Genomic DNA, 18,289 nt, shown 5'->3' on the forward strand with positions numbered 1-18,289 from the left:
TTGTGTTCACCCTGTTTCCCTTGGCCACAATTTAGATGTAATATCCCATCCTATTTTTGGTACTTTTCCCTTGTAAGGAAAATCTAAAGTTTTTCTTCTTGTCTAAAATGTCAATTCACTGGGGGAGACCCAGGCTGGCTGCCAAGCGGTGGGGTCCACCAGCTGGGCTTCAACTGGCCCGGTGGTCCCAAAGGTTTAGATACACCGGCCAAATAGCCTCAGCTGTTGCCACGCTTAAGGTCAAAAGGTGGATCTTGTGTCGAAGGCACCTCTGAAACTAAAGTTTTGGGATCATGTGGTTGTTGGTTCACATCCAACAAACTGTGCATATTGTCATGGTGGTGTAAGCTTTTGAAACTAGACTAGGAGCATCAGATCATTGATTTCAATCTTTGTTGTGATGTTACATAGTCAATATGAAAGATATCAAAGTTATATTTTCACAGAATGTTCTTTACAATAGTAAATCACAAAATAATGACTTTAGCTGGGTTTTTAGGGGCATGGTTGCAAATCTCAAATTTGGATGATAGTAAAGCAATCATAAAGTCTTTACCTTTTTTCCTGTGCCACTAAATTAAACAATAAGACCTCTTTCAATGCCTGATTTTTATCTTTGTTTTTCCAGGTGGGAAATGGAGTCATGGAGCTTCTGCTCGGCCACATGTGGAGTCGGTCTCCAGACACGTGCTGTAACCTGTGTGCTGAGAACTGGATCACACAGTAACCACACAGAAAAGGTCAAAGATGAGAACTGTCGACAACCCAAGCCCAGCTCTGTCCAAGCTTGCAACCGATTCGACTGTCCGCCAACATGGGAAGTACAAGAATGGAGTCAGGTAAGACACTTAAAATCAAAACACTGAACACATTCATCAGCAGGTGCGAATATTGCAAAGTTCTCCGTTCGCACTCACTTGTCCTGAAAATAAATTTAGCAGGTCTATGTACGTAACATAAGTTGATTTTATCCTCTCTCTTAAAGGCTTTGTATTTATCACTCAAAATGCCCTGTCCCAACTTCCTGTTTCAGTAGAAATCATAAGAATTTTTTTTCATACTTTGCTCATCCACATTTAATCCCATATGTGACCCTGGACCACAAAACCAGTCATAAGCAGCACGGTGTATTTGTAGCAACAGCCAACACTACATTTTATGGGGCAAAATTACCAATTTTTAGGTCAAAATCATTATGTCAGATAAAGATCATGTTACATAAAGAAATTTGATAAATGTCCTATTGTAAATATATCAAAAATGTATTTATCATTAATAATATGGGTTGCTTAGGACAACTTAAAATTTTCTCAATATTTTTTTTTTTTGCAGCCTCAAATTCCAGATTTTTTTATATATATTTTGTTAGTTTTATCTCGGCAAAATATTGCCCTATCCTAACAAACCACACATCAAATGGAAAGCTTATTCATTTCAAATAACCTTATGACTGGTTTTGTGATCCAGGGTAACATATGCCTATGTACTGTATATGAAGGGCTTTTTTTCAGTTGAACACAAGCAATTTTATATAAAAATGCTGCTGTGCTATCTTATATGGGAGCCAAACGGCAAAGCTCCAAAAAACACAAACATCCCTTTTTAAGTAATCAAAATGACTCCAATGGGTTATGTCTTCTTAAGCCATAAAAATGTCTGCACATCAATAACGTCGAATCTCATTGGTCCTTGTTCCCAGGCCCGTATTGGCCATTGGGAGGACCAGGAGAATTCTTGGTGGGCCGGTCTGTTTTTTTGGCCAGGAGGGCCGGTGTTTTCATGCCACTGGGTTGAAGGTCGCCACCACTTTATGCCCAAGTTCATTGTGTACCGAGTCCCGACCACTTATTGGAAGAGTTCTTGCATCAGGGTCCATTAACATCTAAATGCATGGAAAACACAGGACGTCTCGCTTTCTCGTGCTTTTCAAAGTGCTCGCCTGTACACACCAGTTTTGCTTCAGACATGTCTATATTTGAGTGCACTTGTTGTGCATCTAGGTTTAAAATAAACTTAAACGTGACTTGATGCGAACAGCCTTCAAAAGGAAAACTATCTACAAAACATTTTTAATTGTCATTATTGTCTATTGCAAGAGTAACAAAAGTCTATTTGATGCAAAACTCATTAGTTTATTGGAAAAAACTAAGTTTAGATTAATATAATGTTGTCTGTTATATATTTGTTCTTTTTTGACACAAAGTATGCCTTTATTGCCTTACATTATTGGAAATATCTAAGTACTAAAAAATGAAGATAAGGATTTTTATTTTTCCATCTGTTTCCCCTGCATACTTGGTAAATCTTGCTTGTGTATTGGATATCAGGGGTTTCCAAACTTTATCAACCCAACAGGTAATCTCAAAACCCTCCATTTTAAAAAAAGATATACAGGGGAAAACACAAACCCATCATCAGCAAAAATCATAATTGTTTAGGCTAATGTATCTGCACTGAATTGGAAATTATATATTTGAAAAATACAATGAATTGCAACTCTGCAGAGAACACTGCATTATTGCAGACTTTAATATAGTCAGTCTTGAACTAAATTGGGTCGGTGAAATGTTACACCCCTTTCCAATATTTGGAATATCAGCTCCCAAAGCACAGTGTCTCTATGACCTGGCAACAGTGAAAACAATACAACAGCGAGAATAAAAGTTACACATTTTTTGGATACATTGAGGGGATACAGTGATGTGGATATGTGGGGGCATCTTTGAATGAAGCGTTTTAGGAAGGCGTGAATGTGCCTTTACTCTTAGCAAGAATTCTCATTGAGTTTGAGACTTTAATCTTTGACACTTTACAAATCTTTTATATGCACAAACAGCATTTATATGCACAACCTCCAAAGACAAAGGAAACATAAATTGCATCATATGACCCCTGTAAAAACAAGATTTTGAACCAGTGAAATTTATAAACGAGCAGAGCCACCCAACAAGACGATGAAGAAATCATTGCTTCTCATGGTCACGCCTGGTTAAAATCCAATGAGAGGCAAACTTTGCTTTGTTTCCCTGCAGTGCTCTCGTAGCTGTGGAGGTGGCAGTCAGAAGAGAGAGATCGTATGCAAGCAGCGCATGGCTGACGGAAGTCTTCTAGAATTACCCGAAACCTTCTGCCCCACACCGAGTTTACCCTCCGTTCAGCCCTGCGGCACAGTGGACTGCCCTGCTCAATGGGTTTCCACAAACTGGACTCAGGTCAGACACGTGTTCTCACTTAAACTGAGTTTAAAAACAGTTTTTCTCCTGTGTAATTCTAAATCTATCTGTGATTACCGCTCATATGTTACTGTATGCAGCTACGCAAACCCTACTGTTTTATTGTTTGTTATGTGTGCTCTGTCACGCTCGAAGCTCTCGACAAGGCTCTTGTTGAAATTTTTGTACTGGCTTCAGGTTGACCTCATGAGTAAGGTTAAGCAACATCAATAAAGAGCTTTTGACTGTCTAAACATGTCATGCGTTTCACTCCTATGGTTTTTATCTCACTCTACTACAGTATCATCACAACATTTGAGGAGCATTACGCTATTACGAATTTACGATATCTCATCAGCACCTGTGATATTGTTGTCATCTCATGTGTCTCAAAGGAAGCACGCTACCTACCTACTGTCTCAGATTCGTTCCACTGTTGAATGTAAACTAAACAGTCCTTATCACAATAAAGAAATTATTACTGTCCTCAGTAAACCAGACTGCAGTAGGGGAGAGCGGGGCACAACGCTTTTTGGTTTTTGTTTCAATCATTAAAAAAAATTTTGTTTGATTTATTATATTTTTACAAGCAACACACACATCTCTGCTACAAATGAACATATGAAGTTTGTTTCTATTACTTACCATCCTTGGACAATTACACTAAACGAGACAGAAGTGCAAAATTACAACTTACCCCATAGGTGGGGTAAATTGTAACAGGCAGGGGGTTAGTTGTAACACTTGCTAAAAATTAAGTTTGCAGGCAAATATTTCAATAATATTTTGTCTATATACTTAAAGTGGATATTGTTTATATGTCTGTCTATAATAGACAGGTATCCACACTGTATTCATTCATTCATTCAGCCCTTTTCTAACAAATGTTTAAATATTTGAGAAAAAGCAGCACAATTATGACAAAACATGTGACCCAGTCTGTAATAACCATACTACAGTTTCAAAATCAAATTCTGAGATAATGAGCATCAAAGTCTGATTTTAGCCATTCATTTCATTATGATTTCAATCTTTGACGTGACCTTATTCAATCAGTCATAAAGATATGAACAAAAATTAATTTGACACACGAATTTTGATAAAACCGGCACATTTATTTTGTTGGCAGCCAGCATTCATTAGTGTGTAGCCTATTTAAACCAAGAAAAAGAATTACACTAACGTTAGCGTTTTCATATCGTAAGTGCTGGGTCAATTATTTTCAAGCCCAACAAAAAGGTTGCTAAGAGCTGCAGACATATTTCAAAACGATGCTATGCTTTAGTCAACAAGACTATGAGAATATGACAATGCATTGGATTTGGTATCTTACACACCCAATTCAGAAATCGAAAAAAACATATGATGAAAAAATTTACTTGCATGCCACTTAAACATCTATAAGTCTCTCGTATGTTATATTTAAAGTCGAATTTTTGGTAAGCGTTACATTTTGTATAAATCATAAAAATGCTGGCTGGCAACTTTGAAAAAAATTGTTGGCAGGGAAAGAGTTAATTTTCTTAAACCTTAATTTTCCTTAGAATAAAATAATGGACTTATTTATTGTACATATTTAAGCATGCTCATGAGGTAACGATAAATGTATTTATTGTAGTTTGGAAGTTATACTGTAGGTATTTTTAATATGGACATAATCATTTGTGACCCCTTTCATTTTCAAAGGGTAAATATTGGTGAGGTAAAAATGGTGTATACGTGATCATTATTACATCAGTATGAAATTCTTTGTTGCTAAAATGATCCTATGGATGTAAATAGTCAAAATTGCAATTTCTGACCCACAATACACAAATCTTACAATCTCTTTTGAGATTTTTAAAACTTAAAAGAATCTGAATTCTTAAGTTTATTCTTAAGTACAATCTAAAGAAAAAATGTCATTCTTAGGTTTTTCAGAGAATACTAAATATCCTTAACTTTCTCCTTAACTTTGAAATTAAGGAAATGGGGAACGAGACGCTGCGTCTCCAAAGTGTCATTTTCATGACACAGCATTGAGTTCCCTCGAAAGAGAATGGCATTTAAGAAATTTCTTGTGAATCTTAAATAGTTAAAAACATGTCTGCTAATTCGGACCAAATATAAGATTCTTAAATTTTTGACCGAAAAACGATGAGGCATTTTAATTGTTAACTAAAACAAAATAAATACTAAAACAAATATTCAAAACAAAAAAATACCTTCATCTGAAATGTTTGGAAAAAAAAGATAAACCTAATAAAATGACAAAAGCTTATAGCAAGATGCTAAAAATTAAGCAAAAATTAACATGAAAGCTAAAAAAATAACAGTTAAAATCCAAATATTAATCAAATAAAAAAACTGTACAATAACCAGGATTTTATGTTCTTCTTAGTGTTCTGCTACTTGTGGAGAAGGTACCCAAAGGTTGTTGGTGGTGTGTAAAGTACTCGGAGAAAGAGGACAGTACCGAACAATGGTTCCCGAAGCCTGTTCTGCGGCGCCAAAACCACCAACGGTCCGATCATGCCTCCTTGGACCGTGTGAGAGTAAGACATGATACATTTATAAATCAACATTTAGACATTCAAGCTGAGCTATGATTGATCCTGTAGCCAGCGCGTTGTTTTACTCCGATTTGTATGTCTGAAATTGTTTATTTGACGTACATGTAACATGCCAAGAAACGCTCGGCACGGCACATACTTGTGCAGTTCAGCTGGTTTAAAGAGTGAGGGAGGAGATGAATTGAAATGGGAAGAGACATGTACAAAATGTTGTGGGATTGAATAGTGAGAAAGTAATTCGAGGACAGTCGAAAAATAAGAGTGATGGACTGTATAGAAGTCTACGATGACTGTGCCAAATGGGTTTTGCTTGAAGAGCAGCGGGCTTGAAACTCTTCCAGTACGGTTCCTCACCTCTTGGTTGTAATAGCACATTTGGGAATGTAGTCCTCCACGTAGCATATCTTTTGCTTCATGTTGTTTATTTCATTTCAGGGTTGTTCAAGCCAGTAGCCGTGAAACCCGAGCCAACCATCTTGGCTCAGAGAAACGTGTACATTCAATGGAGAAAAGGCAAGAAGTTACACTTTGTGGTGGGCGGTTTTGCCTACTTGCTACCCTGGACACCTGTGGTGCTCCGTTGCCCTACCCGGCATTTCCACAAAGGTCACGTCCGCTGGCTGAAAGATGGTAAACCTTTGGAAATCACGCCTCATCTATCCATATCTCATGTGGGTTACGTCAAGATTCAACAGCTCCGTACTTCTGATGCTGGGACGTACACTTGTGTTGCCGGCCAAGCTCAGGAAAACTTTGTCTTGAAGCTTATTGGCAGCAAGCAGAAGCTCTCAGTGCCAGAAGCTGACTTATGGAGCACAGATGCTTTACGCGACTCACCAAAAGTTCACCAAACCTCATCTGCGACCGAGTTGTTGCCACATGACCGCTATGATGAAATCGTCCGGCACCTACTCGACTTAAAGGAACTTCCGCTCGACGGGGTGACCTCAAAGGAACTGCTCGACTTTGCAGAGAAAAATAGCTCCAACCTGGACAAAGACCTAGTTTTGGATACTTCAAGTCCTCAGTTGCTAGTCACAGATATGCTGATGCTCGATGAGGTCAGACGAAATCTTTCTGGAGTTGTCCAGAGCTCGCAGAAAGATGAGCTGATTTCTCAGCTCCTAGATGAACTTACAAAGAGCCACGGGGAGAACAATGAATCCACTCTGCAACCACATGAAAGTCCAACGCACTCCATGCGAGATTCCACTTTCCAGAGATCCAAACAGAGACAGTCTTCCCACACCAGCAGGCAATGGAGAGGACAGCCCCAAAGCCCAATTATTTTGCAGAAGTCCTCCAGAGACCACATCAAGAACCCACACGAAATTGTGGACTATGTTGGAGGCCTTATTTTGGTACAGAGACAGACGGTCAAAGTAGAAATCAAATGCCAAGTGCAGGGTAACCCAGAACCTGTGATCTCATGGTCTAAGGATGGGAAAGTGCTGAGAAACAGCAGCAGGTAAGATGGCACTTTGCTTTGAGAATCTGTAAGGTCTTTGAAGAGCGTACAGCAGGTGTGAAAAATCTGTCTTTTTGTTGTTGTCCTTGTGTCGTGGCAGAGTAGGACTAATGTCAGATGGTTCCCTGCATATTCAAGCACCTGCTGAGACGGACACTGGACTCTACACATGTACTGCTGCTAACAGTCTGGGCTCCATGTCCTTGTCATCTCATTTGCACACTACAGGTATGGCCTGTAAGAGATGTTTGACATTTTCTTTGTCCAAATGTGTAGTTAGTGAAGAAGCCTACTAAGGTTAAAGGAGTAGTCCACTTTAAAGATGGGGCCCATTGACTTACCATAGTATTTTTTTTACCTACTATGAAAAGTCAATGGACCCCATCTATAAAGTGGACTACTCCTTTAACTTGTAAATTTGTGACCCTGCCTATGACATCCAGATCTAATCCAGATAAAAATTAGATTTTTCTCATTGATTTCAATCTTTAACATGATCTTTCTCAGTCAGTATTGAAGGGCACATATTATGCCCATTTAAACAAGATGTGATACAAGTCTCAGATGTGTCCAGAACGTGTCTGTGAAGTTTCAGCTCAAAATACCCCACAATAAAATGTATTAAAGGGATAGTTCACAAAAAAATGTAAATAATGTCATTAATGGCTCACCCTCATTTTAAACTCGTAAGACCTCCGTTCATCTTCAGAACACAGTTTAAGATGTTTTAGATTTAGTCTGAGAGCTTGTTGACCCTTCATTGAATATCTACATATGGTATACTGTCCATGTCCTGAAAGGTAATAAAAACATAATGAAAGTAGTCCATGTGACATCAGTTAGAATGTGTTGAAGCATCGAAAATATATTTTGGTCCAAAAATAACCAAAATTGCGTCTGTTGTGAAGCGCATGCGCGAGATTATAGTCACGTGACTGCAGTGACCCGGATGACGTGTTAGCGAAGTTTTTTTTTCAAACTTACAGCGTGTGTCTCCCTCAGGCTGTAAACAAAGCTCGGGCACAAAAAACAGCTGGGGCGCACCAAATAACACGTCGTCCGTATCGTACGTCATTCGCGTCACTGCAGTCACGTGATTTTAGTCTCGTGCATGTGCTTTACAATAGAAGCGGAAGAGAAGACAATGCGGAATAAAGTCATAATTTTGGTTATTTTTTGATGCTTCAACACATTCTAACTGACCCACTGATGTCACATGGACTACTTTGATGATGTTTTTATTACCTTTCTGGACAAGGGACAGTATACCGTACATAGATTTTCAATGAAGGGTCAACAAGCTCTCGGACTAAATATAAAACATCTTAAACTGTGTTCTGAAGATGAACGGAGGTCTTACGAGTTCGGAACGACATGAGGGTGAGTCATTAATGACATTATTTTCATTTTTGGGTGAACTATCCCTTTAAGGCATGTCCAAAATGTCCCTATTTGAATGGGAGCAAAACGAGCTGTTTTCATGTGTGTACCTTTTAAATGCAAATTAGCTCCCGCTCCCTACTCTCTTACCAAAAGAGACAGTAGCGATTTTGGTTAAAATAGATCTGATTTTGCAGAGAAGCGCTGAGAAAATAGCTTTCAGCGTACAACTTGATGAGGGCAGAAACTATGGTAATACAGGACTGTCAAGGCAGCGGCCATGGGCTGTGCTTTAGCAGTGTGAAATCACATTGCTAAGCAAATTAAAACAGCTAATGAGACTGCATTGGTTTAATGGGGATTAAGAAAAGAAGGAGTGGGTAGATTTTCTTCATTGTAGGGTGGTTGTGTTCACACACTGCAAACACACATTTATATCCAAACACCTTGTAAATGTGGATTTTGTATAATAGGTGTCCTTTAAAGATATCAAGGTAATATTTTCACAGAATATTCTTTAATGTAGAAATAATTTAGGGTTATTTTATAAAAGAGTACATCACAAAAATAACTTTAGCTGGGTTTTCACAAGCATGGTCACATTTGTGACCAGTCACGGAAAGTAGGGACACAAGTCGGATCTGGGCATTTTGAGTTATTCACAGATTCTGAAAGTGCAGTTTCTAAGCTTTCCAACGATGTGTAACACATGGAAATCTGATAAGATTTGGAGAAGTTGTGGCCATTTGAATATAGGAACTCAGAAATACTCAAACCGAGAAAATCGAGACGAAAGGGACTCTTCTTTTCAGCTGGGGGAGACAATAGGGCTCATTTACATCTCATTTAGCTAAGCCATGCCCCCTGTAAAACCCTTTTTGAGATGTTCTAGCATCATATGTAGTATTTTATGACCAAATGACAACCCGCAAAAATAAACATGACTCTTTTACCTTTGTGGGGATCACAAGTCGAATCCAGTCTGTTTCAGATTATCCAATGTCCATATTTGTCCACAAATGCGTATAATCCGTGAAATATAGATTGTTTACATCAGATTTCGCATGAATGTCTGGTAATACAATATAATATATAATCTGAAGACTATTTAAATCGTAACATGTAAGGGTATATGAGCTTACATTCCGTTAAACACATGAACCCGCCTTCAAAGTTTGTATTTAAAATAGGGAAGTAGTATAATAGATCATCCAGACAGCGCCGTCGAAAACGTGACATCCTTTAGAGAGGTTACCAATGGCTCGCTCGTTCCTCCATCAGCCAATGACTTCATGGAAAATATTGATAGACAAAACATGTAGCCAATTATATGAAGAATACAACTATATCTGTGTAACTTCTGTGTGTTTGGACTCATGCTGCGCTGCAAGAACTGACATACAGATGACGTCAAAGTACCGCGAGAGCGAGTCGAAATTAAACTACTCCGTAAGATTTCTTGAAGAGCTCTCGCGGTACTTTGACGTCATCCGACTGCGGCGCCGCATAAAGTCAGTGACGCGGCTGACGTACGATGCGGCTGACTGTTATTTGTTCCGCCCCAGCTTCTTTTATTTTTCTTTTGTTTTGTGCGCCCGAGCTTTACAGTCTGGGGAGACGCAGGCTATAAGTTTGAAAAAAAAAAAAAAAACTTAGCAAACATGTCTGAGGAACAGGGCAGCGCGTCACTACAGTCACGTGACTTCACGCTCGAGCCGGAAGAGAAGACAATGCTGAATAAAGTCGTAAGTTAATTCTGCTATTTTTGGACCAAACTGTATTTTCGATGCATCAACACAATCTTACTGACCCACTGATGTCACATGGACTACTTTGATGATGTTTTTATTAACTTTCTGGACATGGAAACCATACATAGATTTACAATGAAGGGGAAAGCTCTCGGACTAAATCTAACGATAAAACATCTTAAACTGTGTTCCGAAGATGAACGGAGGTCTTCCGAGTTTAGAACGACATAAGGGTGAGTCATTATTACATTATTTTCATTTTTGGGCGAACTATCCTTATTTAGTAGTCACGCTGTTCCCTTTGTGGGCGGAGGCGAAAACACAAGCTTATACAGTATGTAAATATACACACAGACAATGACGCCCCCCGCTGCACGCTAGAATCTCCGGAAAAACAAGCCTATTTTAACCGCAAAATGTACGCTTTTAAATATACAAAAACTGCTATCTCAAACATGGAGAGGCTTCTTCGTGATCTCAACTAACAGATTCTGCAATAAAACGAAAATCACAAATTTCGAAAAAAAACTTTGTTTCTCATTTTCTCGAAACTTGTGCTGCCGACTTGAGTCCCTGGTTTCCGTGACGGGTCACATTTACAAAGAAAATATCTAATATTAGTATCAATGGTCTTACTAGTTTCAATAAAGGAATTTTGCGTTGATGCAAAAAACATAGTTTTCTGTGTTAATTTAAACCGCTGAAAGTGAATAATTGATGTACATTTTGTGTGAATTATTCCTTTAATACATTACATTTTTTGATTTCCAAAAAAGCTTTTCATGTTTTTCCAAAAACTTATTTTTATTTTATTTGTTTTATGCATATTTCATTATAACTGATGTTCTTATTGATTTTGTCTCAAAGGAAGTAGCTGTGTGAGCAGCGAAGGCAACACTTCTGCATGTTCAAACAAGACCAATCTGTACTACTTTTGTCATGGACAACACTGCCCTCACAGGTACAAATGCGGTATTGCAGAAATATTTTTGCTTTATAATCCAGCACAGTGCCCATCTACAATATAAGCACACCATTTCCTTATACTTTTTAAATAAATAAATTAAATTAAATTCAGGTGTTGTTTTTTGAACACACTAAATCTACCTTTACATTTTACATTTTTTGTCAAATGCTCTTATCCAAACAACTTACAGTGCATTCAAGCTATATTTTTATTGAAGTTTATTAACTAATTTTGGAAGGAGCATGGTAATAGAATCCAACCAATCGGTCGAACCAACCAAAAGAGTCTTTTTATATATGGCCGTCCCTTACCTTGTGACAGTTTTTTGCAGCATCCCTCCTTCACCCCCACTGCCTAAAGGGGAACGCACACCGGCCGCGCAGCGCCGCGCCGTTCTAAAAAAATCGAGCACATTGTTTTCTATGAGTATACACACACTGTCCGCGCCACCCAGCTGTGACTCAGGAAGTTGCTCAAATCCCTATCGCGCCACACAGCGCCAATCATATAGTTTAACATTAAATAACATCATATTTGTCCCAAATCATTAAGGATTAACATTGGCTGCTAACGTATATTTAAAGGGCACTTCCGGTTTACAATACCTCCGAGTTGTCCTAGACGCGACTCGACGCAGCGCGACGCTGAGCTGCGCGACCGGTGTGCGACCCCCTTAACTCTCCTCTGCCCCATTGCCTAAGTCTCTGCTGATATATCTACCCCAGTTGGTGAGGGGTATTCTAGGTTTGCGCTAATATTCCAAACTTGTAGTCCTCCCCCAAGGACCACCAAATATGCTTTATTTCATAGTTGATTACAAATTCACGAATCAGTATGTCTGCTCAGTGGGAGTCAGACCCATGATCTTTTCGTTGCTAATGCAATGATCCAACTCTGCTGGAACACCAGAAGTATGAAGATTCAATCGAATCACAATGCTACAGACCACAATACTGAGTCAAGCCACTATTAATAACATTTGATGAAGATAAATGCACTCAAATGCCTTTAGGAATTAAGGAAAATAGTTTAGTTTTCAGCACATGGTGCATGGTTTAAGATGATCACAATGTATCAGGTATGGAAAGAAGAGTGAGTTAAGTAAGTGAGGTCACAACATAAACGGCTTTTGAGATCAATGATAAGCTTCCTGTCTAGTCGGTTGAATCAATACTTTCCTCTGACAGTAAACGAGTAACCAGATTTCTTTCAGCACTTGTGTTGTGATTTTGATGGATATCTTATGAGGAAGTCAAATCCCATATAGACTCGTGTGTGTTCCATATTCAAAGAATGACTTTAACAGTTTCATGTATCTTATTCAAGTAAAATTGTCAATACATCATACTTTTCTGTGTAATCATCATCTTTCTATCTATCATTCGTCAGATGGCAGGTGTCCACTTGGTCATCCTGCTCTGTAAGTTGTGGAGGTGGGATGCAGAGTCGCATTGTGACCTGTCAGGTGGCTTCAGGGGCATCAGCAGCTTGCACCGGGAAGAAACCGGCAGTGACCAGGCACTGTCACCTTCAACCATGTGTTAGCTGGGCAACCAGTCCATGGGGACCCGTAAGTATCAGAATATATCATATATCCTTAAGCTATATTGATGGGTGTAGATTCATCATACTAGAAATTTATATAGTGGTTGTGTAGCTGTACTTATGTGCCTTATTTCATGCTTCAATTTTTATACGTGTTTATGATTTGTATTTTTAGTGCCAAGGTCACTGCATTGGATTACGTCAAGCCCTTCAATACAGACATGCTTTCTGCCAAGATAAGAACGGTACAAGAGTGGCACATCAAATGTGCAGCGGTCAACCAAGGTAACACAAACAACTCTTGTCTGTTCAAGGGTAACTTTGTAGCATAATCCATATATAACAAACTAGTCCAAGGCCTCTTGATATATTATAAATTATGACACCACAGGGAGGTGTAAGGGTTTGGTTCTTATCATATTTGTCCTCTTTAGGCCTGCGTTACAGCGTAACTGCACAACGGAGGCATGCGCTCTGCAGTGGCGAGTCGGGTCTTGGACTCAGTGCACCGCCACTTGTGGTCGTCACGGATTCCAGTCTCGTCACGTCACTTGCTCGCATCGGCGGAGCGGGAAGCCGGCACGCGAGTTCCACTGTGCTTGGAAACCTCGACCGCCTAGCTGGCAGCGATGCAACATCATGTCCTGTGGAAAAGGTGAGTGCCAAAAACAGAGAGGAAAGTAAGAAAACCTAAAGTGACTATTAAATAAGATTTTCACTAGCTACCAGAGTTACTGACATGGTCTTTTACAAGTAACAATAGATGTTTTATTCAATTCCTGCAAGTTTTCAGAGCAGAGGTTCTTCATTCTGAACCCAGGGGTCCTGCACATGCACATTTTGTGGGTCTCCCCTGTTTAGTAAACTTGATTCAAATCATCAGCGGAGAGATACAAACAAACTGTGTGGTTCCCTGGGTCTACCGAACCAGGATTAAGAAATATATAACTAATCCAAATATTTAAAAATGCTTTTATATTAAATTTTTTGCATATGAAACTGAAAAAGAAAATACATTTCAAAATGTATTTGAGCAATTGCTTTATATGACTCCTTAATGCTTAGTGACACCATGCACTAAAGCTGGGATTCACTTTGCCATATTGTGCAAAACCTGGTGGTCCATGTTATTTCAAACTGTTATTCAGGAGCTCTGACATTTTGTGATGTACTTTTATTTACCCGATGTTTTTAAATTAGGTGACAGTCCTGTTTTTTGATGTTCTGTCCTCGACTGGAGCTGTCCCCGGAAATGTCCCCGTTTTACAGAATGTCCAAAACAACCAGCAAATACACTAAAAAAACACCCTGATCAACATGTAGCCTTTGTAGTACTGTACCAGAGCAATCATGTAATGATTATTTTCACCAGCAGAGGGGGCGGCGAGCTACACTGATTACTTATTTGGCCCCCACTGATTAGCGATAAAGGATTTACTACGAGACACATGAGAAAGCGTCAAGTTATCATCAATCAAATTATCATAAGATATGAAAATAGTCAAAGTTATCAGGGGTTAAGGTACTAACTGCATGTTAAATTAAAGCAATGAGTGAACTGTGCACAGCATGGCACTGAGCATTTGTTTTGTGTAGGCTAAATATATTTACATTTTGCATTATTCCTTCTGATCTTCAAATTTACAATGCTGTAAAATCAACTGAAGTAGTACATTAGAAGTATTTTTGATGAGGTTCGTCAGATGAAGTATAAAAAAGGAAAAAAATAGATTTAGGCTACAGAAAAAAATGACTTTCTTACTTAGTATTTTTGTCTTGTTTTAGTAAAATTTACAAATATTTTTAAATCAGGATGCATTTTCTTGATAAGCAAATTGACTTAAGAAAATAAGTTAAATTTTTAGACCAAAAATATCAAATTTGCGCTTAAAACAGGCAAAAAAATCTGCCAACAGTTATTTCAATTTAATATTTTTTGTCTTAAAGCTAGATTTTTTTCTTAGGGGATTTTGCTTATCAAGAAAATGCATCTTGATGTAAGAATTTTTTGATATTTGTACTGAAAACAAGACAAAAGTACTATTAAGGTAGAAGTAAGTAAGTCATTTTTTGCAGTGAACCCACAACTAAAGAAAACTTTCAGAAAAACGTGTTGTCCCCATTTTTTAATTCATAGATAACAACAAATGAGATTTAAAGATATTTTGGCCATTGAACTAAGAAATGTCCCCAGTTTTCATTTAAAAAATCTGGTCATCTTATTATAAAAGGTTTTGTAGGTACATTATTAATTTATTAAAGAGAACATTAATTGCATTAGAACCATAATATAAAAAAAACTAGAGATGCACTGATCAACCAGGCATAAATCTTAACTGGACAGTTTTTGCTCCCTAGCACACAATCAAAACACGTGATTTTTAGTTTAATTTCAGACAATCTCTGTTGTGGACACAAGGCTGTTATATAAATGTGTCTCTGTATCGAGAAAAGTCTCAAAGGCATTTTATTTTTGTCCTATCTCAGTATAATGCCTGATAAAGCACAGGTTGGAAGTGCGCACTGATTTGTTTACAAGGGTGACCACTGTATTTCTGCTGTGATAAGCGCCACCTGTTGTCAGGAAATGAATTAGCTCTTTTTCAGCCTGTTTGGTGTTTTTTGTGCAGTTTTGTTGTTTTAATTTGCCTATTTCTTAGTTTTTTTCCTTTAAATCCTAAATGATAGAAAAATTATAATTCCGATACCTAAAAGATCAATACATTTAATTTAAAACAACTGCTGATACACCATGTATGTTGCATCTTAATCATTGTGTTTAAGAATTTCAAATAGCTATAGGTTTTTTTTTTTAACGCCAGTTTCATCTGTTCCTTAAACTCAGCCAGTTTTCTTGTAAAAATGTGAATCAGCAATTAACAAAACCATGATCGGAGCACCACAAAAAATATTTATTATTATATAGCGGCAATATTAAGCTTAACAAATCCTATATCATTAAAAAAGTCAGGAAAATAATGAAAGGTCTCCCTTGTATTAAAACATGAATTGTATACAGCTCACATCAGGTCAGTATGTTTACTTTCATTTTGTTTTTTGATTATAGGTGAATGTCGGGACAGCACTAGGTACTGCGAGAAGGTTCGACAGCTAGATCTTTGCCCACTTCCCCAGTTTAAATTACGCTGCTGCCAATCATGCAGAGACACCTGAGATCTTAATGGAGACACAGAGAAGGACAGAGGAAATTTTAGGATAAAATGACATCACCATAGCACACTTCCAAGTAACCCAAAATGGGCCCTAAAGGACCAGGGTGTGTTCTTGGTTAGGATCCCTGGGATTGGTGAATTCCAGAGACATCAGCTTCAATAAGCCGCCCTAAAGAAGACACAAAGAAACTGAGCACAAATATTTGGATGTTATTAACAGACTTTAACTTTATTTTGACTTCAGTGAAGGCTTTAAATTACAAGTGTTTTTTTTTTTTTCTTTTTTTCTTTTTAACATGTTGGCTATTTCTTATAGTCTGCAGATATGTGAGTTTTGTTAGTATTCACTGGATGTTGATGGCTCCCTCATAGACACTGTCAAATGATGTAAAGGATTATAAACTGGAGTTTTTGCATATTATTTGATATGCTTAAACTACACCACTAACTGGCTAATTGAGAAAGATGGTCTTTGAAGAGTATAAACATGTAATGAAATGCTAAACTGTAGAACCAACTTTTCAACATTTTCATTCAAAGACTTTTCAACACAGAGCTGAAAACATATGATAGATATCCATGATGTAAAATACTGTATATAAAGGTGAAAGAAAACATTCATTAGCTTTGTTTGTTTTGTCATAGAGTGAATTCCCAGTGAAATTACAGTACACATTCTGGTTAAATCCTACATAATCCAATGAGTGAATTATTTCAATTGCAAATGTCATGCTGTCTTTTGCTTTTAAAATAAAGCAGGTCTCCCTTGTCTTGTTTTTGGTGGGTCAGGAGAATGACAATGTAACTGACAGCTTATTCAGTGACTCTAATGAACAGATTTTTTTTATCCAGGGTAAATCCACAGTGTTCTTTTGAAGGACAAGCCAAAATTTCCCAAACATGCAAAGCCCAAAGTGCTTTTAAATAATAACAATGAACTCATGTAGTTCTGTTATGATCCAACCAATGTTTACAGGCACAAATCCTGACTTTCAGTTTTAGTTGTTTTATTATAGACATAAAACACCAGCTGGGTTGTTTTGTTATGTGTATACTTACATTTAGTTGAGAATTGCCAATGCCCTGTATCAATTTAATTTCACTGGACAAAAAAATGGGAATCCTAAAAGTTTTGCACTTGATATTTTCCAGGTCCATGTTTAAAATGAGACTTGATTATTTGTTTTGTTTTTTTCTTGCTTTCTTAGACTTTTGTCTTTGGATATCTTTGTTGATGAAGCTTTAACCACTGTGCATGGTTATGTATATACTTGGTTGCTGTCGAAATCATGTTGCTTATCTGCTCATGTTACATTTGAGAGGGCAGTTAAATGGCAGGTCTCTTTACCGCAACCAATTTATAATATTGTTTAAAAAAGAAAATGAAATGTAAAAAACAATGGGAAATGCTTGGACATGATTAAGTGCTGTCACTTATTCAACACAACTCCTGTAAGTAGCTAAGATTCATATATTTAAGCAATTATACAAATGGGTCTTGAAAATGATTGTATGTTTTTGGAGGTTTTTATTGTGTTTTATTTTTAAGCAGTGAGGATATGACTCCAATTTGTATTTATTAATTTGTATAAGTGCAATTTTTCTGTAAATGAAAACCAATTCAGATGTTGTTTTTATGAAAATTAAGTGTCTATTATAAAAGAATCAATGCATGCAGCAGTGTCTTAATCTGCCTTGGTTCTCATTGTACATAATAAGAGTCACTTTTTAACTAATAAAGTGAAATACATTCCATACATCTATTCAGTGCATTGGTCATGTAATTTAATTTTCTTTCTCTTTCTCAATTATTTTCTTTCAAACAAAAAAAACATTGGATGAAAGTACTGCTAAGTTATAAAAACTGCCAACTTTATAATAAAGTTGAAATAACTTAATCACAATTACAATTTTTTTTTTTATATATTGTGGTAGGCTATTTTTTTTTACAAATTACTTATCTGTGACATTCATTATCTTTTAAAAATTAATGTGCCTTCATAATTTTTAATCAGCCCAGGAAAAGATTGCAGCAAATAGCAACATGACCCAACTTCTAACAATCCAGACCATTCTCGATGGACAAATTCAAGTCCAGGCCTACCTTTTCTTTTTTTCAGAAGGTGTTTCACTCGGATGTACGTCACAGCGGGAATATACAACAATCACTACTTCCATTTTATTGTGACCTTAAGCTAATTCAACATTATTTTAAAGCAACTCCTCACTAAAGAAAGTTGA

The 18,289-nt window shown here is 37.4% G+C and overlaps 1 protein-coding gene across 2 annotated transcripts in view; it reads left to right on the forward strand.

Annotated features, from left to right (window-relative positions):
• LOC135778571 (ADAMTS-like protein 1) overlaps positions 1-17,811 on the forward strand; it is a 150,073-nt gene extending 132,262 nt beyond the window's left edge. For both annotated transcript variants that reach the window (XM_065288950.2, XM_065288951.2), the window contains 10 exons: positions 629-839; positions 3,033-3,212; positions 5,593-5,746; positions 6,200-7,232; positions 7,333-7,460; positions 11,231-11,324; positions 12,720-12,900; positions 13,051-13,160; positions 13,310-13,530; positions 15,943-17,811. In XM_065288950.2, the coding sequence (XP_065145022.1) occupies positions 629-839; positions 3,033-3,212; positions 5,593-5,746; positions 6,200-7,232; positions 7,333-7,460; positions 11,231-11,324; positions 12,720-12,900; positions 13,051-13,160; positions 13,310-13,530; positions 15,943-16,049 (2,419 nt within the window). In that variant the 3' untranslated portion in view covers positions 16,050-17,811. The remainder of the gene's footprint in view (positions 1-628; positions 840-3,032; positions 3,213-5,592; positions 5,747-6,199; positions 7,233-7,332; positions 7,461-11,230; positions 11,325-12,719; positions 12,901-13,050; positions 13,161-13,309; positions 13,531-15,942) is intronic.
• Positions 17,812-18,289: the final 478 nt, after the last annotated feature.

This window comes from Paramisgurnus dabryanus, chromosome 2 (assembly GCF_030506205.2).
Source record: "Paramisgurnus dabryanus chromosome 2, PD_genome_1.1, whole genome shotgun sequence".
Lineage (NCBI taxonomy): Eukaryota > Metazoa > Chordata > Actinopteri > Cypriniformes > Cobitidae > Paramisgurnus > Paramisgurnus dabryanus.